Below are 21,130 nucleotides of genomic sequence, written 5' to 3' on the forward strand. Positions count from 1 at the left end.
AGGGCAACGTTTCATTAAAAAAAATCTCTTCCCACCCAGAAGACCCTACAAAAAGCTTGATACTTTCCTTCCTCTCTGCTTGGATGCAGGCAAGCTGATCTGCACTTTGCCAAGTTGCTAGCAACTCATTTGGGTCCATCTTCCCTAAAAAGGAGATCCAACAGGAAAAAAAATATTTCTTTTAAAGATTGACACTTGCAGCAGATCAGTCTCTAAGCCTCCCCCCCCCTCCCTTTTTTTTTTTCTCTCATGCAAAAAAGCCACCAGTTACCAGCGGATCAGTGTGCCGCACCTCCCTGTCCCAAGGCATCCAAAAGCAAGAACAGGCAGTTCCCTTCGCTGGGTTTGCCCGACGTATCTCCCTCTGCTTTCACACTCTCTAGGAGATGCGCACAGCCCAGGGAACAGGATCTCAACTCCTGCTTTCCCCTCCTGGATATGCTTTCAACTGTAAACAGCCTACACAGAGCCCGACGGAACTGGCAACCGTGCTCCAGGCCTGGAGGTCTCCCCATCTCCCATCTGCGCAGCTGAGGGTGGAGACAGGTTTCCACCTGACACCTTATTGATTTCGTGCGGGAAGCTCGGCAGCCTCACCCAGAGCTGAAGGCTTTTCAGCATTTAAACCCCTTCTGATATAGAAGTCACCAACTGGAACAGCTCTTCTGTGCAGCAAGTTCCCCGTCACCCTAAATGCCGCTATAGGCTTGTTTATCCTATGCTAACTTGCAAGATACGCTCCTGTACTGACGCCTTATTTCCTCAGTTTGCGAAAGCAGAGAGCTTGCTAATCCCCCTTTGCCCACGTCAAGAGTCCTAATGCTCTCCCCGGGCTTCCATCACAACTTGATAAGCCTGGCTCAGCCCTAGCTGTAAGCACGGCTCCCTTTGGTTGTATGGAGAATTGGGTTTGGATTTTTTGGATGACTGGGGGGATGGAGAAGGGCAAGACTCACCGTAAGCTCCTCTTAGTGCCCAACTGTATTCTGCCACACCACCACCAGGCACATCAGTGCTCCCAGGAGCATCTCCAGCAGCACAGGGAGGAGATGCATCAGTAAAACATGCTTTGGGGCCAGGAAAAAGAGCAGCAGTTGCTGCACGTGAGGATCAGGGTGCACAGGCAAGGACCCATTGGGTCTCTGGCTGTGCCTAGCTCAGGTCTGTTAAATTATCTCCCTGGTCACAGCTTGATTTCACATCTTCCACTGCCATTTCTCCTCTTCCCAACACCAGCTCTTTCCACCGTCCCTCCTTCCATGCCCTGTTTTGAACCCCAGCTGGGGCTTTGAGCATACCACCCCTCTCGCCTTCAAATCGGCCCTTAAAAACGCCGCACGCTGCGCGAAACTGCAATAACCCCAGGCTTGTGATGACACTGAGGCCATTAAACCAACCTTCCTTGGGCAGGGAGCCTGCTCTGTCCTTCACGGGCAGCACTGCACACTGCTACAGCCCCGTGCATGTACTGCTTAGGCAAAAGCTTCATCAATATTTAAAGATGAAGCCAGGAAGCCCATAGCCCAAGCAGCTTTCAAGCCCCCGATCAGATCAATGTCAAACAAAAGGCTGCAGTATGAGGATGCTCCAGCAAGCGAGGCCCAGACTGCAGGCTGGCATCGTCACCTCTCCTTCCCAATGCCGATCAAGTTTCTCTCCCCCAGCCCCGGCGGGCTGGGACGGCTCCAGCAGCAGCCCATCACACAGAGCTGCCCATAATGCACACCAAAAGCAGCCCCAGAGTGCAGAGTTTCCCCTTACTGGAGCATTTTCAGTTTCCAACCAACTTCAGAAATCAGTGCTGCTACAATCCCCTTCACTTGCTTTGAATATTACTTTGCTTTAATGCCAGCCACTTAAGAACAAAACATCTGAGGCTCAAACCATGGGGTCATCGGTTCCAGTATCCCGACTCAGAGCAGATGCTCCAGAGTAGCAAGAAAACCATAATGCACTTAGCTAGTTTGACACTGCATGGGAGCAGGAGATCTTATTTCCCTTAGCTATAAATGTAACCGATCACAAGATTATCCACAGCCCTTTTGCAGTTCAGCCATGCTGCTGGGCTCCCTACTCCCTGCAAGAGCAAATTCAGCCCTAGCTTCTGAGACATCCACAAACATACAGAAGTTGCCTCTTCTTAGCCATCTTGGTTCTCTTGTATCACTTAATTATTATTCAGATGCCAGAGAATGGATGGGAAAAATACCATATCAAGATAGAAACAAACAATTTTAAAAAGAGGATAATTACATCTAATGGCTAAAATCAGGAATGAAACACCTTACCTGACTCAAGCAATTTTGTTAAACCACTGTCTCCTTTTCCCTATCAATAAGATGGTGTTAAATTTATGTCCCTTCCAGGGAAAGTGGCAGGGGTAAGGGATTGGAATCCCTCAGAAATGACCTACAGAAAGAAGAGTAAGAGCATTCCTAGAGAGAAGTGTTTATTGGAAATATCAGCAAATTAAGACTTTGCAAGCAATAGCAAGCAGGGGGAATTTGCTGCTTAATACCATTACGGCTCTGGCACTCATTTTCCCCCTCTCCTTCCTGCAACCAACTGCACCAAATCACTCCCCATTTCACCTCCTCCCAACAGAAGGGCATGCAGAGCTGTTTGTTCCCACTGCATCAAATAACCGAGCACCGGTGTCCAAGAGGATGCTCACACTCACACCCTGGGCTTCAGGGTACAGAGAAGGCAGACAAATCCTCGGCAACGGTGCCAATGCTGAAAATCCATCTGCTCTCCATCTCCAGACAGAGACAGCAGGAATGGATACCAACATCTCCTCCATCCCTAAGGGAGATATATTAGCTGGTTACGTAATAAAACTAACAGCATGGCGCTTCCAAGGACTACCGCGCCAACAAAGCCCTTCCCCTTAATACCACCGGAGATTAGAGCAAATCGAAGAAGAGTGGAAACAAGGCGAGGGGCTGTGGGCAAGGTTTTGCACAGAGGAAAATGCTGCAGTCTCTCCCCTTAATGCACTCTAAATCCCATCTGATTTCCAACTCTGCTGCTAAAAAAAAAAAAAAAAAGAAAGAAAGAAAGAAAGAAAAAAAGCCCAGCCTGCATTAAAATGATATTAATGCTGGGTGAGTGAGGTAGAGTGACTCAGGAAGGGTGTGGAGGAGGAAAGCTGTTTAGGGGAAGCATCCAGAGGAATCCAGACTATGAAAGCATTTTGGAAGCAAACCAAAGGGAGCCAGGGGTGCAGATCTGCTAGAGGATGCTAACGTGCTTTTACAAATCTGATTAGTTGCTGGTTTTGAGCATCCAGTGTCAGATCCTTCCTTCGATAAACACACATCACTTATCCCCCTCATGCCAGGCTGCCGGCAAAGCGTAATACAACCCAACCCTACTCTTCCCTCTCAATATCAGATGCATTCCCAGCTCTAAGGATAGGGTTTTCACTTCATTTCTGCTCCCTCTTCAGGCTGGCTGACTCCACAGCAAGAGACATCAAGTCGAACACCCCGAGTAAAATTACTTTTCCCTCCACTGTCCCGTTTTCGCTGCAAACTAAATATTGACGTTTCAAAATGAGCGCATTCCTTATGAGATGAGGATTTTGATGGAAGTCAAACTCGAGGTCTCACCTAGCCAGATTTCTGCTTTACATGCAAAGTGACAAGGCAAGAAGTCATCGCTCTGCCACCTGACTGCACATGCTTGTTCCCCCTTTGACAATTAGAGTCCGAATAGCCCCATCCTCCAGGTGACATTTCTTTACAATGTCACATTTTGCAGCCTTTTTGAGCTTTTTTTGACATGCCTCCTTCCATTTAATTGAAATAACCAGCGAGTTTCATCTCTGAACTCAGAAAGCGTGGTAAAGGCATCAGGCAGAAGTACGGTGCAACTGGAGGCAGTGGATGAGCACCAACTAGACACGTTCATACGTTCCAGTATCATCTCTTGAACCGGTTTCTATGAACTTACTGTTTTATTCACTATGAGCTTAGTTTGAATATCTGCAAAAGTCATCAGACTTGGCAGAAGAGACATCCAGATAATGGGTGAGAAACACTACAGAGAATCCCTAGAACTAAGCAATTGACTATGGTGGCAAGATGGAAAATAAAGCAGGAGGCAAACAACCTGAGGCTGACTGTGTCACCCAAGCAGAAAAGTGATAGTTGCTCAAGAGCAGCCACCAAGCATACAAAAAAAGTCTTGAGAAAGGAAGGAAATGAGTGGGTAATAAAACGATGTGCATACTCTCCGCCACTTCACAGTGAAGCGTTTTGGAGATGTGTTTATTATGGCACTCACTAGTTATGTTAGTTGACCAAGTCTGGTCCTCCCTGTGCTACGCACTGTACAGATACAGAGTCAGGAGCAGTCTTCCCACCCAAAACTAAGGTTAAATAGCAAGCTGGCAGAAGAAGGAAAAGAGCAGAGCCACCAGCACTGTGGCAGTAAACAAGAGGTTAGTGCTACCATTTTGTTCTGGGCTTTTAGGTCACGACCTAGTTAGTGACTATCTGCAATGAGGCAGAACTATTCTACTAGCAAAAACTTGACATTTCAAGTGGAAGAGAGGAAAAAACCCTAGCTAAGAGCAAAGGAAAAAAAAAAAAGTAAAAACTTTCTGGCAGCCTTACCATTGGCATCTTGGACTCCAGTAAGCGCTCCTACTGCTGCTGCAGTTTCACCAGATAGGACAATTTGTCCTCCACCTTGAAGAGTGGCTTCAGCAAGCGTGGCTACTGCATGGGCAGCTGCTTCACTGTGGGCACAGGACAGGAGAAAGAAGAATTAGGAAGACCAAAAAACCACATAACTCTACTCCAGTAGCATCCATTGTAACCAGGCATCACATGTCAAGAGAACAAATGCAGAAAGGAGGAATCTTACTGGGCCCAGATGAAGTTATCCAGAGCAGAAAATCTACACTGGAGGAGGAATACATGGGAAGAAGGTGCTTCCACTGGCTTTTTTCAGCTTGCAGATCTCTTAGAGCATCCTGCCTTCTTACCTTTGCATCCTGTTGCTTGGGACTTTACTAAAAGCTTTTGGACAATCTGAGTAAATTTCTGGTAAAAAACTCATTCTTTTGGGTCTTGGTCTCAACAGATTTTAGAGCTCTACCCTTCATTACTGATTCAGCCAGTTCACCTTGTACTGAAACAGGCCCAGAGGTTTACCATTACCAGGATCACATCAGCAGCTCTGTATTTACCTAAGATGGAGTATTTCTCCCCAGCCAAGTGGTTTAATAATTCTTTTTAATGAGTGATCAGTAGCTTAGCACAGTATTCTTAAATTTCTTCATACAAATTAGGTCAGACCAAAGGTCCTTCTTGTGTAGCAACTGTGAGAACAGCCAGTATCAGATATTTAGGAAGCAGTGTGCATGATCCTTCCCTTCCTACACCCTCTCAGCTTCCGACGGTCGGCAGTGTATTGATTTCCTGCATCTGGACCATCAGGTTTGATTTGTCTAATCCCCTTTGAAACCCTTTTATACTTTTTGTTTCCACAACATCCTGTAGCAATGAGTTCCACATTTAATTAGATGCTGTGTGAAGAAAAATTGCATTCTGGTAGTCTGAAAACTATTGCCTCAGTCTGGCTGGGCAGCCCTTAAGTCTGATACTGTGAGAAACAGAAAATAACTGTTCCCTTTTTGTTTTCCTCATGATTTCATAGACTTCCAGTGAACTCTTTCCCAAGCTGAAAAGCTATAGTCCATTTACTGTGCAAGGGCTCTTCCTGGCTTCTGATCACTCTTGTCTTTTCCAGACTTTTTCTAATGTAAGACACCTGTTTGAGGGGGGTGACCATTTCTCACACTATTCAAGCCGTAGACACACCATGAGTTAGTCCAGGGGCCTAATCTGGGCTTGTTCTCTATGGCTTTCCCTATAATTCCTAAAATTTAACTTACTGTTTTGACAGTGTCTGCTCAGCAGTGACAAACCATTCCTGGAGGATAGTCCCCTGAATGCTTTCTGAATGGTAACTGGTAGCATACAGTTCCTCTTTGGGTATATGCAGGAGATATTTCTTCGTATGTGTATCACAGCGTTTGTTGATATTGTATTTTATTTGCCATTTGGTTGCACAGTCAGAGTGCTGTGAGCATCCTTCAGCAGCTGTCCAGATTTCTCCAGACCTGTTGGATGACTATCAGCCAATTCTGGTGACCTACTGCTAGTCACAAAATTATTCCAAAGCCACCTCCTTCCTGCAGCTGAATCTCCTACCATTTTTTACCTTAATGAACTAAAAAAGTAGGTATTTTCTTTAGCTTCCCCGAGGATGCTCTTCCTTAACTGCCCTCCTCATTCTCTGGTAGACCAATTGACTCGAATATTTTCCAAGTACTTCCTACTCATTCTTTCTCTTTCCTAATTTCCTCCTTAGATGCTGTACACTTTCCAACTGTATTCACTCAGGGTGTATTTTCATTTCTAAATAGCCCCTCTGTCTCAGAGTAGCTTTTAAACACTGTTAGTGAACCAGAACATTTTCTTGTTCTGCTTTCTTACTCCCTTTGTCTAATCTCTCTTCTGAACCTGCAGCTACATGAAGGCAGTTACACTGCAGGAAGGCCAACTACAACACAGCAAACCTGGGGTAAGCATGGATTTACTGGTGTAACCTTGTTTCCGAGACTTCACACAGCACTTAGTTGAATCCACTTTCAAGGGCAATTGAGCATTTTAATAATCTGTTACGGTTGCATCCCTGAAAATAATAATGATCTGCAGCATAAAAGCTTTTTCCAGTTACAGTGTGCTCCACAAACATTAATTGGTCCAAATCAATGAATTAATTACCCACCTCCACTTTGTCCTCTTTTACTAGAAGGCCTAATACTTCCCATCCTCAAACCTGACAGAGGTTGCGTCATCCATCACGTCATGCTGTTGGCAGATGTACTGCTCTACGTGGGGCTATGAAAGACTCTGCGCTCCGTCAGCAGCCATTGGAACAAGATTCAGAGATGGCAGCTTTCAGCTAAATTAGGCATAAAGTTTCGAGAGCTGGGATGAGCCAACAGCTTTCAAGGACCAGAGCCTTGCTGAGATCTTTCTACAGGCAGGGGGAAGACTGCAGTCCTACAGCTGAAAGCTACAAGGAGCATGTTGTGGCAAAGGAAAAAGTACACCTCTTCCACATGGACGGGTGTTGGAGGACAGTCACCTAGAAAGGTCTCCAGCACTACCATGGTCAGTAGACAAAGAGGGTGACAACAAGCTGGGAAATAAAACACAAGGCCCCTCACTCCCACTGCAATGCTGCCACAGCCTTCGCATCTCTCCTGAACTACAAGCTGTTTGAACAGACTTATCACAGGGCTTTCCTGGGTATAAACACAGCTGATCCTGTCTTGAGGCACAGTAGAGACTAAATGATTTGTTGAAGGTTCTTCTATTCATGTTTTCTAGGAAACTCTCTTTAGTTCTAACAACACTTCTTTTCATTAAGGATTCTGAATTTCTTTAGCTAATACAGGGAAAGGAACAGCTCATTGCAACCTTAAGAACTAAAAATAGTAGCGATGGGATGAAATTAAAATCAAAAGCCCACTGATGTTCTAGTCCAGAAAAACTTCTAAAAAAAAAAACCCATAGAAAAATCTATTGCCTGGAAATGTGCAGGATACAAATCCTGCAAGTCGGATTCTGGGAGACAGGGCTTTTTCCTGCAACTCCGTGCCTAGTTACTTTAGCTTTTCTTCTTACAGCATCCTAAAAAGATCACTTGTTTTCAAAAGCCAATTTTACAGTGAAACTATTAGCAAAATCCCAACCACTTAAGCAACCTCATATGGTAGCAGAAAAGAACATATCTGATGGACCTGAATCTGGACCACAAAGAGAAGAAACAGTTCTATGTGTGGTCGTGATTCAGCTGCAACAGCAATTTGGAAGCAAGATGTTGAATGCCCCCAAGATCAAGGTGACTGCTTTAGTAATTTGTGTATATAACAAGGTCTTGGAGCTTTACTCTGACCATCAGCAGTGTGGAATTGTGCCTTGTCCTAACTCACAGCTGCTCAGTCAACAGCTTCTAGACCAGAATCCTGATTTGAATGAAGAAAATATTTTGTCTACACCTCAGCAGTGTGAATCCTCCCATGCTGCTGGGGCCAATGCTGTGTTTCCTACGGTCCTCCTGCTCTCTCAGGGTGCAGCTGCGGTGTGCCACAGCCACTTCCAGTTTTTAAGAACAGCAGGCAAAGCTTCAGCAACTCACCAGAGCTGAGCAAAGACACTGCTTCCTGCTGCATGAACCTGTAGAGAACTACACTGCAGATCTTGGTAACCTGAGTACAACTAAAAATCTAACAAATCTCGTTCCAAGATGAAGAGGCAGCATTACTATTGCAGCTCATTCACCTTCTACTTCAGAAACACATTTGGGAGAAACCCCCAAAACACTGGCCTCTGGGAGAGATTCTGGTTTCTAAAGAAAGACCGTACTGCCACACCACAGGGAAATTCAGCCTTAGCCTTTTGGTAAGAAACCATTAATAATACTGAGGGAGACCCAGACCAACATACTTAAAAGGTGCTATTAGCACATCATGACTCTTGCTTGCTTAGCAAGCTTAATTCTGTAACTGGACCCTTGCTGTACAAATAAGATTGTTTAGAGGGCGCAGTTACTACCCATCTTTTCCTCTTTCAGGAAATTTCCATGTCAGTGTTCTTCTATGGTTACAGTGGAAATCAGGAAACTGTTCTGCAGGAAACTGTCCTGCAGACACCTGGACACGGGCTGACATAGGAATTTGCTAAGGAAAAGCCTCTACTAGGACTGTACACAGTGGTCTTTGCACCATTAGAGTGAAAACCTAGAAGGAAATGTCATGCACACGTTTCAAGCCTTCATCTCTCACCCATACCTGTTGAGTGCCATGGTAACAGTGGCTCCTTGTTGCATCTCCTGAGATGCTGCCACCGCTGCTTCTGCTAATGATGCCACCGCCTGCGTGGCCTCTGATGCCTGCGTCGTCTGGATAGTCATCTCACCCCCCTGTAGCGTTGCCCAGTTCTGCTCAACCTATGGGGAAAAACAAAAAGAAAGGCCCTAGGATAGGATGTTATCCCATTGGAATCCCATTTAGGAATGCACAGTTGCTTCCTAAAATGAAAGCCAAATAGTTTCAAGAGGTCTTTGCAGAATCCTGCACATGCTCTGACTCTGACAGACAGGGAGAAAAGAGAGGAAGCCTGGGATCCATCTCAGAACATTGCTGGATCCTGCAACCCTCTATCAGCCATGAGTGAGTTTCTCTAGTCAGCCCATGATTTTAGTTGCTGTTCTCCATATGTTCAATCTTCAAACAAGAACCTTAGTTTTCTCACGGACATGGAAAGTGTGCCCCATAAACACCTGCAAAGCCCCTCAACCTCCCACAAAGCCCTCTTGTCCAGCCACGTCCACAACAAAATGGGACAGTGTTGATCGTTGCTGTACTCGGATCACTGCCTGCCAGCCTGGGCAGTTTATTAAGTAGCTTCGTTTCTGCGGTGCTGGAACCCCAGTGTGGATCACATCCCCCAGGGAAATGGGCTGCGCTTGCCTCACTGTTTCGATATGGCTGCACCCATCCTCTGTCATTTTGGCGAACAGCCCATGTTCTCATTCAGGATTTATTTGTACAGCACTTGTGAAGTTGGATGGGTTTGAGCCAACTTTGGAATCTCTTTGTGTTGCAGCAATATACTTAATAAAAGAAGATGGCAGATAGAAAGTACTCTGTTCATATATTTCAGGTACTTTCAGTTCCCTTACTTCAGACCTTTATGTAGATAGGTTTCATATTACTTAAAGTTCACCCAGTCTTGGTTGCTCATTTTCCACCTTGCCCACATTTCTCCATTTGGGACTTCACAGCTCATGAGATAATGAGTGTACGGCCACAAAATCCACCAGGATGTGAACTAGAAATAGGCATTGGACCAAAAAAACTAAAGAAGTGGAGCATGAAGGCCCATCAGCTGACAAATCCTACTGGCTGCTTTGCAAGATGAAGATCTTCCCCCACCCTCCCATCACTGTTCTCATCCCCATAAATGTTTCAGGCCACTCACCATCTTGCTGAGACTCACAAATAAGAATGCCGTAGAAGGTGATGACAAAAAAAGCCCTCAATTTGTTAAGATGGAGAAAGCTAAAAAGTCCATAGAAGCAGAGCTGGTGCAAGGGTCCCCACAAAAGGACAAGTAAATTTTGCTGCCCTTGTACAAGAAAAGGGTTAGTCCCATCACAGGATGGAGAGGGAGAGAGAAGCTGTCGCGCTCTCACTCACATCTGCTATCACACACTCTTCAGCAGCTGCCAATCTGGTTTTCCAGCACTTGGGCACAAGCAAAGCTGGCACTCGTCGTAGCTCTTTAGCCATCCCCAGCCGTCTGACGTTCAAGGCAACTGCTTCATTCTCCTGTGCCCAGAGCTGACCCTGGGCAGAATGATCCAAATTAGGGAGGAAGCAGTGATAGTGCATTGCAAAAAGGAGAAAGGAAATTGATTTTAGAAAAGGCAACATCTTTTAGGAAAGATGCAACCAGGTTTGAGTGCCCAGAGAGGAAGAAGTTGCAGATGGTAGAGAACTTGAGAGAGTCAAATCGAGTTTGTGGTACTTGTTAGCCACCCCAAAACTGAACTGAAGCAAGCCCGACCTGGGAAAGGCACCCTTCCCACCACCATGCAGAAGAGGAACAGACATACATTTTTTCAAATACATGGCAACACACATTTGAGCGGTAAGGCAGGTCTCCACTGTGACATACAGTGCCCTGCAAAGATGCCTAAGCTGTTTCAGAACAGGGACGGAGTAAGGCCTCAAAAAGAAGGGGGTCTGTCCAGGCCCTTCTCCATACTAGCAGGAAGGTTGTACTGCTGAGATACTAGTGAGCATCCCTGCTCCATGCTGCTCAGCATCCTGTAAACACATCGATTTACTCAGAGCTAACTCAGATCTTCACACAGCAAGAGATAGCAGGACAAAAATGTCCCTAGAGAGCCTGCCAGCAGGCTGTGGATCTATCTGTGCAGAGAAACAGCACCCATCCCCAAAGCAAGTTTACTTTTATATGTTTGTTTTATCCGAGATATCACTTAGACATTGCGTTCACATTAGGAATTAGATGCCTGTGTCCCCTTGATTTCTATCTGCACCTTTGAAAAATTTCTTTCAGATCTCAAGAGAGACAAACGGTTCTTGAAAACCCTCAAAGCAGCTGCAAAGTACTTCAAGGTCACGGCCCCAGAGCCAGGCTGTTTCACTGTGGGTCTGAGATGGAGACAGGGTCTGCTGCAGAGCAAAGCTGTTCTGTGCTGCCACCTGTCGCTGTGAAATCCCCATCCATGCAGAGCAGAGCGGACCAGACCTCACCACTCCTGCGCACAGACTGTCCGGCCAGAAATTCTGGCATGCAAAGGGGCAGAAAGCGACCTGCAGCCTGATTTAAAGGTGGGTTTGGGGGTGAAGAGGGTAAAAAAAAAAAAGGAAAAAAAAAACAAACCCCAAACCAAAATCACTTAAAAAAAAATCTCCATAATGTTCCTTAAACACACACACAAAAACATTATTACTCAATTTAAAAAAAAAGTGGAAAAATAAATGCATGTAAATTTGAGTATTCAGATTTTGGGATTGAAATGGTCTGATCAAGTCCTCAATAGAAGCAACTTTGCCAAGTCGTAAAGCATTAGAAGAAACTTTCACAGTAAACAGAACAGTAACTGCAGTATCTCCTGTTGTCTCTATACTACTGTGTATTTATACAGCTCTCTCTGGGATTTACTTGCAAACCTCCCTAAAAGCTGCAGCGAGGGAACAGTCCCATTTCATCCAGAGATCAGTGGCCAAAGACTCACTGGATTTGCCCACAGCCATGCAATATCCTTTGCTAACCACAGGCTCAAAATATCCCAGGCATCACTCCCAACCCTGAACTGACAAAAAAGCATCCAGGACCTACAGCACACATGAAACAGTTATTCAATATGAATACATGAATGTGTACTTGTGTATGTCATTAAGTCTCTATCTGCTACAGCAGATCTCACAAAATAAATAATCTATAGGAGATATAAAAAAAAAAAGTATAAAACTCAGAACTGAGGCTTCCACCATAATTGCATTTGTACAGTCCTGAGTCAAAATGACAACAGTTCAGCACTTTCTATATAAAATTTTAGAGAGTCTCGTGTTCACATGTATGTTAACCCTTAACACTGCAGGGTGGGGAAGCAAGGCTTGGTGTTTTCTGTGACTACTTAATTCTAGAAAATATTTAACTTTATTGAAGTTCAGATAGGACAATTCTGGCTTGTGCATCATGAACATGACCCAGATCCTTACCTCTCCATCAGTCACTGCAGAATAATTGACTTGTGCGACGGTAACTGTGGTAGGCAACTCTGAGGCATCGGCCAGCGTGGCAACTGTAGCACCAGTGCCAACCTATGGAAGTCAACAAAATGCAGCTGAACACATTTGTTATTGCAGGAAAACGTCCACATAATTCAGGCAAAGGGACACTCAAACGCTCTCAGACTAAAAAGCATTGTATCTGCAGAGAATAATAGAAATTGCAGAGCTCACAGAAAATACAGAGCTGTCTCGAAGGGCTGGGCGAGGAAATCATATGCTAGACCCATGTTAATCTATGGCAGCTTCCAGAGTGGATATGGTCCAGAAGCAAGTTTTGCACAGCCCTTGTGCTGTCCCCTATGTTCACATAGGAGACAGAGTCCTTGCTATTCTCCCAGCTTCATAAAAAGCAGCTGTGGGACACTGCTGCAATTCCCAGGTGTGACTGTGGTGTGCAGGTGGAACCAACACGCTTCTCCTGTGGGGTGGAAGTCACTTAAAAAACCACCGAGTAGTCCTGGATCTGAACACCCTGCACATCAGCCCTCATTTATAATGCTCCTTTCTTACCATTCACTGGGTCTCTCGTCTCCAGGCACTTGGCAAACATTAGCTCATCCTCAATACCCCATTGCCTTTAGAAATTACCTTTTTCCCATTTAACAGGTGGGAAAAGACAAAGGCGGGGAGATGTGCAGCTTTGTTTCTAAGGAGAATTAAACCTATAAATGCCAGAAAGTCAATGGGATCTCATGTGCCCGGCACCTAAAAGAACACTAGTCAAAGGCATAATGTACGTTAGCAGGTGAGCAAACAGAACCAGCTTGGCCAGTCTGCTGGGCTTTAGTGGGGGAAACAGAAAGCTGTAACAATCACTGAAAAGCTTTCATTTGAAAAAAAAAAAAAAAGAACCACAAACAAACCCAAAACAAACCCACACACAATGTTTTTATCTTGATGGTTGCGAGATGAGAACAGCCAACAGAAAATTATGTTTGAGACTTCACTAAAAACGTGATGCTTAAGAGGGACAAACCGCTGGGCCAATTATGTATGAGAGGGTGGTGGTGGTTTGGAGGCAGGGGCACAGGGAAAACTGAGGTTGAAATCTCACACCCATGAGGAGCTCTTGGGAAGTTTCAAGAGAGCGCTTAAATTGTCCACAGCCTGAGCTGTCAGAACCTGCCTCCCCACACGGGGAATACAGGGAAAACAGCAGCACCGCTGAGCCACTGCCTGAACCCTTCTGCCCGGAATCCACCCTCTGTAAAATGCTGTAAGAGGCATCCTTACTGCAGGGGGCATCATGAGGATAAACATATACTTGGTGTGTGTAATTATATGTATTACACTTAGGGTGTAAGATGAAGAACAGGGGGCACAGAAATACCTAGTGCTGTAGATTAAGATACGTTTCATGCCAGTAAAGAAAGGCAGTCCCACCACCTCTCCTCCCATCACTCCATCCCGTTGCCACCGCAGGCGTTGTGTGGCCACATGATGAAATGTGTTTGTTTGTAAATGGGTTTGTTAAATCCAGGTCAGATCCCTGAATTGCTTGACCAAATAGCTGCAGAAATGCTTGTACTGCCATAACAGGAGAACAAGGGATGGGAGTGGGGAAGAGAGAGGATGAGACTGCTTCTTTGGGTGGGAGCATTGGGTTAACAAGCCTGTGGGCTAAGACATACAAATAAAGACAAAATTCTTGAAGGACAAGTTAAGCTACCAAAAGGAGTTTGCTCTTAACCACCTCCCTGATGCAGGCAACTCAGTCCTGAATCAGCTGTGCTGGAAATGGAAAGCTGGAGGGTTTCACTCACCTGGATGAGGGACACGGTGCCATCAGGGTTACTGAAGGTTTGTACCACTGTCTGTGACGGCACCAGGTGCGCTATACTATGTGTGGTTGTAGTCTGCTGCTGTGTCTGCTGATCCTCAAACGCGTAGAGCAGGTCTTCACGCCCATGCTGCTTGTAGCAGTTCTTCACGATAGTCCGCAGAGCTTGGGTCCATGACACCTACCAGCAGAATGAAAAAGAGTGAAGAGTCAGTGTAAAAGTTTTCTGAACCACTGCAGTGTTGCTACTGCTGTGATTTGCACGCTTATCTTTACTGGGTTTTATTGGGTGGTTTTCAACAAATTCTTAAACAAACAAAAGGCCCCAATACCTAATCCCTCTCTCCTCATCCCCTCCTTTCCCCAAGACTCAGAAATGACCCTGGAGAGCTATTGCATTTCTGTGTACTGATACAGAATGAGCACATCTGGCCAAGGGAAAGAGAAGCTTCTCAATGAAATCTGTTTTGCCAGCTTTCAAGGAATTCTAACTAAGAGATTGGGGCCAACAAGTAGAAAATCACCCCTACCTAGGTAAGTGCCAACTGCCACAGCACCATTTCCAGCCTCACAAGGCATCCCTCCCCATCCAACCAGACCTACACCAGCCTGCACAAGTCCTGCCTCTTGCACACCCTGGTAGCTTTCTTTGATTATCTTTGTGACAGGTTGGTAGAAACATCATCTGCATACCAGATCCATGGCCATAACTGATACCCAAGACCTTTTCACCCAGTTCTCTCTTTTTTTCCTGGCTCCACTGTACATCCTTGACTGCTTCCCTTTAAGTACAAAGGTCCCTGCTGCTCAGGATGGGACAGTATCCCTTCAAAGACTTCAAGAGGCTGTGATACAGACTCTGTGGTAAATGACCTGCATACTTGCAGAGTAGATTTGTCTTAGGCTGGGTAGGCTGCTTCGTAAGGCCACAGAGGTGAGCAGGTTCTGCAGCTAGCTAAAAGGGCACCCGTTGCAGAAAGAGATGTGGCTCAAATGCCTGCTTGTCACACAACGCCAGCAAGGACAGAGCAGACTGAAGGTTACACGTCTCTCACCTCATTCCTCTCCCAGGCTGAATGTCTGACATGAAGTCAAGGAAGGGCTGATGTTGTAGTTTGTTCTGTCACTCAAGGGGAAAACTATTCCCACAAAAACTGCTTGCAAGCCCCTGCGCTCAGTTTGAAGGCAGACAGACATAGGAGGGAGATACACACCCGCTGCTTCTGTTCCTCTGTGCGGACATCACTGCGAACGTTGGCCCATGGAATGTCCTCAGGCCACCAGATGGGCTTGCAGCTTTCCTTGCCCCAGCCTGGTTTCCCACGACCTGTGGAATACTTCAGCATCTCAGGGATGAAAGCTCGCAGCTGTGCCTGGAACAAACCATATAAGGGGGTTGAGAGTTTTTTTAGGAACTCGTATCTCTGGTAGTTTTGAGGTGCATAGTACAAAGTTATTACATTTAACTTCCATGGTTGTTGGAACCATCAACTGGAAGAGGCCTGAATGCTTAAGGAAGATGGACAAATACTTCACCATCTTCTCCCAAGACTCAGCTTAGTAGCATGTGGAAGAGCAGAAACAAAATAAAGTCAGCCAATTACAACAATAAGGCACAAACACACACTGTATTAACACACTTCATGGTTCAAACACTACCGTGAAGGGAGCTAGCTAACCTGAAAGGGAGAAAAAAGAAAAAAAAATCAGAATAACACAATAAAAAACCACACTTGATGTCCCCAGAGTGACAGGAATTCAGACATGAGCTGGCGTACATTTTACAGAGATGCTGCAAAGAGGATGAAGCTTCAGTGAGCTGCTCGAATGTAAAAAACACAATCTCACACATACACTTTTCTACCCCTGCAGAACATAACACACACTGGACGAGTTTTCTGAATCTACTTTTAACTTTTGCCAGGGTGGGGACACCTTTCAACCTGATTTTACTTCTCCTTAGCACCCACCAAAACTGGTCAACTAGTGACTGCCTTTACCATCAGGAGACAATACCTTAAAAATAGACTTGCAAAGCAAATCGAGTAGACGTCACCAAGAGCAAGTAATATCCTTAGCGTTATCAAAGATAATACAAAATTCACACAGGGTTTTATGACACATTTGGGTTTTGTACTGGGGACTGCCTGGAGCCTCAGGAAAAGGCTGGTTCAGCTGCAGAAACAGAGCAAGAAGAGAAGGAGTGCTCATGACCACATATGTCAGAGAAAACCATGTTAACTTAAATAGCTGCATTTAAGAACACCTCCCTGCATCCCTTCATAGCTTTAACAGCAAGTTATTTGAGCTTGTGACAGTACCACTGGGAGTCCTCGGGCCACCTTACAACCCTGAGATGCCTGCATGTTCAGGGCTCTGGGGCACAGCCATAGAAGAGCATGCCGGAGCCAGCATCGGTCGCTGCCACAGCCATGGTGTGGTCCCAGCTAGCAGAGACATGGGTCAGCTCACCGAGGATCTTCTGCCATAAGAGTGTCCATTCCTCCCAGCCACGATCCTGCTTGAATGACATCAAGGTTCTAGTCTGGATATTGTATCCATTGGCTCCAAGCTGTAAATCAACTCATTTACAAGCTGCCTTTTCCATGTTAGTATAGGGATTATGTACTAAAGTCCTCTCCAACATCTGTCAGACAGAGGAAGGGAGGAATGCTTCAGAGGAACAGGAGACTGCAGATTGTCCCTGTGGTCTCTGCAAAAAGCCTAAAGCCCCTAAGCATGCTGCTAAATGCAGTGGGATCTACAGAGGCTCTTTCAGATACAGGACTGCTTTTCAAAGCCAGAGCCCAACTGGAAGATGTAATGTGGGCCTTAGCTTACACAGTTAAATAGAAAAATTGAACTGTGTTTTGGTAAAAAGAAAGCAATTTCTTCGTATGCATGATTTATTACATTGCGTACAGCTTGCAGCAGTGCCTAGGGACTTTAAAGGCAATAAAAATCCAGTATACTTGTGGGTCCATATATAGTGTATCTGCTGCACATCCTAGAAGAATCATCCCTGCTCAGAGAAGCAGCTGCATTTCAGTTCCTCCACTCCATGGACATCCTGAGCCATCTCAGAGAAGCCGTACCAAAACCCTGAATTATAAATGGAGACACAAAAAACACTTTGGTGCCCTTTTTCCCAGCCCAGGCCAAGCCTGTCCATGACACATCTTCCACTGCAGGGCCAACAGTCACCCTGACATGCTTCAGGTTCCCCAGATGAGGTCCCGTTTATTCAGATAAACCTGCTAATGGCATTGAGTTGCCTGGTGCAAAAACAGTTAAAAGCTCCTTCCCAGAACTGCTGTGTGCAGGCCATGCTCCTTGTTACCAGATGGATTAATTACTGGTCCTAGGGAGTTCAGTGGCTCAAGCTACTCAAGTCACTTGTTAAGGAGGGTTTGCTTTTAATCCGCCAGGGAGACAATCAGCAGTGGCGTTACAACCTGCTCCAGCGTGAGGACTTCTCTAATTAGTGCCATAACGAGACCTCACCCAGGCAGCTTGCAGAGCTCTGACACAGGCTGTGGCACTGAGACAAAGACCCCACATCTCTCAGGGCACAGCTGGGAGGAACCGGTGCAACCGCTTCACCTGCAGGAGCCACACATTCTGCTGACTCCATCCACAAACCACCTGAAAATCAAACCTCTGCTAAAAAAAGACAGCAGCACACTCTGGTATGCACAGTTGACAGCTCTGGAAAGGGCTCATATAATCTCTAGTATGGAGGGTTTGAGAGAAACTATAAGAAATGTTTCTTTGACATCCTTTGGTACACAGAGCGAGTGTCTTCTAAGTTTAATGTTAAAACTCAAGTGTTACTGGTAGCGACCTAATCCTGATTCTATTTACAATGGCCCAAAGCACGGACAACTGCACTCCAGTGCTGGAAACAACAAGTTGTCCTGCGTGCAGAGCACCCAGCAATGCTCCAGCCTTAAGGTTTATGACCTGCTAAGGAAAGTGGTTTCCAGAAGAGAGCAAAACCCGTGCTGGGAATTTTCTACCTGTTCCCACAGCTCAGCCTCAGGATCTCCAAAAAGCAGCACCTGGGAAAAGCAAATTGAGTCCACACAGGACCTTGGCTGCACCTCAGAGTGGAAGAGGGCAAAGCAGCAATTGCAGCAAAGCACGCAGGTGTTTTGTTCACTGGCCCTTATTTTTGCAACAGCCAATTTTAGACTAAATGTTCTTTAAGTTTAAAAGTTCCAATTAATGTTTAAACATTCAGATTAAAAAGCCAGGCATCTGTCAAGGCAGCAACCAATCTGTCACCACGAATTTCCTGCTATGAAAACCTGCATGGCCCTGACTGAATTCTGCGAGGTCTCACTGCTGGGTGCTTTCTGGCAGGCAGGATGAGAGTGGGCTTGCTGCTGTCATAAATTCATCACAGCAAAGACGAGGTGCAGGGTCAGCCTGGGTGTCCTCAACAAGAAGCAATGGCACTCAGCAGATGCAGTAGTTTACACCTGGTCACAGGAATAGAACCCAAAATTAACAACCTGGTCATCAGTGCAAAAAGCAGGAGGTGATATGGGTCTCCTGATGGAAGTGTCTGCTCACAGATTTACTCTTTATGCAAATCTTTCTTCCCTTCCACTCTGAAACCATGGTCAAGACATAAGAAGGAGTGAGTAGAGTAGCTCTAACATTTCAGAGGGGCACACCTGGGGACTAGGCTGTCCATCTCAGGATCACCACCTCCTAGCAGAGTTTGGAGAACTGAGCGCTGGACACAACTGCTTGTTCTTGCTGGAAACAAGGCACAATGCAGGCTCTGAGCTTACGTGCTGTAAAAGCAGGCAGCTGTCTGCATGACAGTCCAGAGTATACACTCATCCCTGCATCCAGTACCTTGCAGGACTCGCTACCCTTCTCACTGCTGGAACAACCATCCAGTGCCAGAGCTCAGCTGCATGGGGGACCCAATTCCTAACTCTGGGGTGCCTCCACTGCAAAACAAGGATGCTCCCTCTGCCACATGCCAACAACCTGCTGGGAGAGCAGAAATGCAGGCTGTGCCCATACCACACCTCTGACGTGGACCAGAAGGGAGCACCAGCAAGACTCGCACCTGGGTGATGGGGTCCAGCACTGCAGGATTGTCCCTGCCCCTCCATGGAGAGGATCTGACAGCCGCAAACTGAGTTTAGTTACCGTCTTTCGGTGCTTGGCTTCTCCTGCATACAAACTGTCACGTACGTAAAGATATCTGCTGTTTCTGATAAAGCTTTTTGCAGGGCAGTATGCAAACACACGTCATGATTTTTGAGAGGCCCAGATAAACTTTGTTGGCTTGTATAAACAGACTGCAAATCATAGGGGCATATTAAGTTAAAAAAAAGTCAGATTAAACAACAAATCACCTGTTCAGAAAAGCATAAACAAATTCTAGTGACCTTGGTGAGAGCTGACTGAAGCATCGACCTCAGTCATTACCCAGTCTTACTCCTTAATCATATCAGCGAGCAACTGAGAACAGGTTTAGGGGCAAACTCAGCTCTGACGTATAGTGTCAACGTAGCCAAAGTCTGTAAAGCAATGAGGTTTCTCTGTGTAATGGCTGCAGGGTAAGAGCCCCACTGCAATACTTTTTTTTTCTGCACAGCCGAGGTGGGTGACGCTCTCCATTCGCAAGTTTCTAGAAGCATCTTTGCTCAGGCTAGTAAATGCTTTATTTCCCTCAAGACCACCAGGGAAGCAGAGCAATTAAAAGGAGAGTTATTTTCATCTCTTCGTTGAGGAGCTAAGGCCTCTACCACCTGCCTGCTGACATCTGCAGCTGTTGAAAGCAGAGGCCTCGTTTTTCCACTCCCTGCAACACACCTCTTAATTGTGCTGCCCAATTTATATTTATAAATACTTCAGTTTTCCATAGGGCTTTGTGCAACTTAGTTGAAAACGCTCATTTCTTGTTAGCAAATACAAAGAACTATATTGGCAGCTCTGGGAATCAAGGTTCCTACAAAACAACGATGGCATCTCTAGCAGTGCAACAGGTTGCAGCAATGTGGGAGTCAGAGTTATGATCTACTCTCTCAAACAAATGTATTTCAAATTGCAACTGTGGCAAAAAAAAAAAAAAGACAGCATGGTGTCCTCATCATATTCAGCATCTCTGTGTTTTGTTTCTATTTAAAGTTTGCCCACAAGTCTGGCAAAAACTCTATAGCAGCTGGATGCTTTCAGCAACAAAATCATCTCCTAAGCACCTGTCCTGGTTTCATGTGGGATAGAGTTAATTTTCTTCCTAGTAGCTGGTATAGTGTTATGTTTTGGATTTAGTATGAGAAGAATGTTGATAACACACTGATGTTTTCAGTTGTTGCTGAGTTGTGTTTAGACTAAGTCAAGGATTTTTCAGCTTCTCATGCCCAGCCAGCAAGAAGGCTGGAGGGGCACAAGAAGTTGGGAGGGGACACAGCCAGGGCAGCTCACCTAAACTGGCCAAAGGAATATTCCATATCATGTGACACCATGGCCAGTATATAAACTGGGGGGAAGTTGGCCTGGGGGGGATCACTGCTCAGGGACTAACTGGGCATTGGTCAGCAAGTGGTGAGCAATTGCATCGTGCATCACTTGTTTTGTATATTCAAATTCTTTTATTATTATTATTGCCATTTTATTATTGTTATTATTATCATTATTATTGTCTTCCTTTCTGTCCTATTAAACTATTCTTATCTCAACCCATGATTTTTACTTTTTTTTTCCACAATTCTCTCCCCTATCCCACTGGGTGAGGGGGGGAGTGATAGAGCGGCTGCGTGGTGCTTAGTTGCTGGCTGGGCTTAAACCACAACAGCACCACATGCAGCATCTTAGTCTTTGAAAATTTTACAAGACGAAATACCTGCTGGGTTGTGAAAATCCACCCAGGATTCTAGTGCTCTGCCCTCAAGTAGCCTGCAGCC

At 45.6% G+C, this 21,130-nt stretch overlaps 1 protein-coding gene across 8 annotated transcripts in view; it reads right to left on the reverse strand.

Annotated features, from left to right (window-relative positions):
- NRF1 (nuclear respiratory factor 1) overlaps positions 1-21,130 on the reverse strand; it is a 73,000-nt gene that overhangs the window by 22,793 nt on the left and 29,077 nt on the right. For 6 of the 8 annotated variants that reach the window (XM_052789986.1, XM_052789985.1, XM_052789988.1 and 3 more), the window contains 6 exons: positions 15,413-15,571; positions 14,182-14,379; positions 12,347-12,448; positions 10,289-10,438; positions 8,879-9,036; positions 4,623-4,747 (listed from right to left, as the gene is read on the reverse strand). In XM_052789986.1, the coding sequence (XP_052645946.1) occupies positions 4,623-4,747; positions 8,879-9,036; positions 10,289-10,438; positions 12,347-12,448; positions 14,182-14,379; positions 15,413-15,571 (892 nt within the window). The remainder of the gene's footprint in view (positions 1-4,622; positions 4,748-8,878; positions 9,037-10,288; positions 10,439-12,346; positions 12,449-14,181; positions 14,380-15,412; positions 15,572-21,130) is intronic. The other 2 variants (XM_052789989.1, XM_052789991.1) reach the window with 1 other exon arrangement.

This window comes from Harpia harpyja, chromosome 6 (genome assembly GCF_026419915.1).
Source record: "Harpia harpyja isolate bHarHar1 chromosome 6, bHarHar1 primary haplotype, whole genome shotgun sequence".
In the NCBI taxonomy this organism is placed as follows: Eukaryota; Metazoa; Chordata; class Aves; order Accipitriformes; family Accipitridae; genus Harpia; species Harpia harpyja.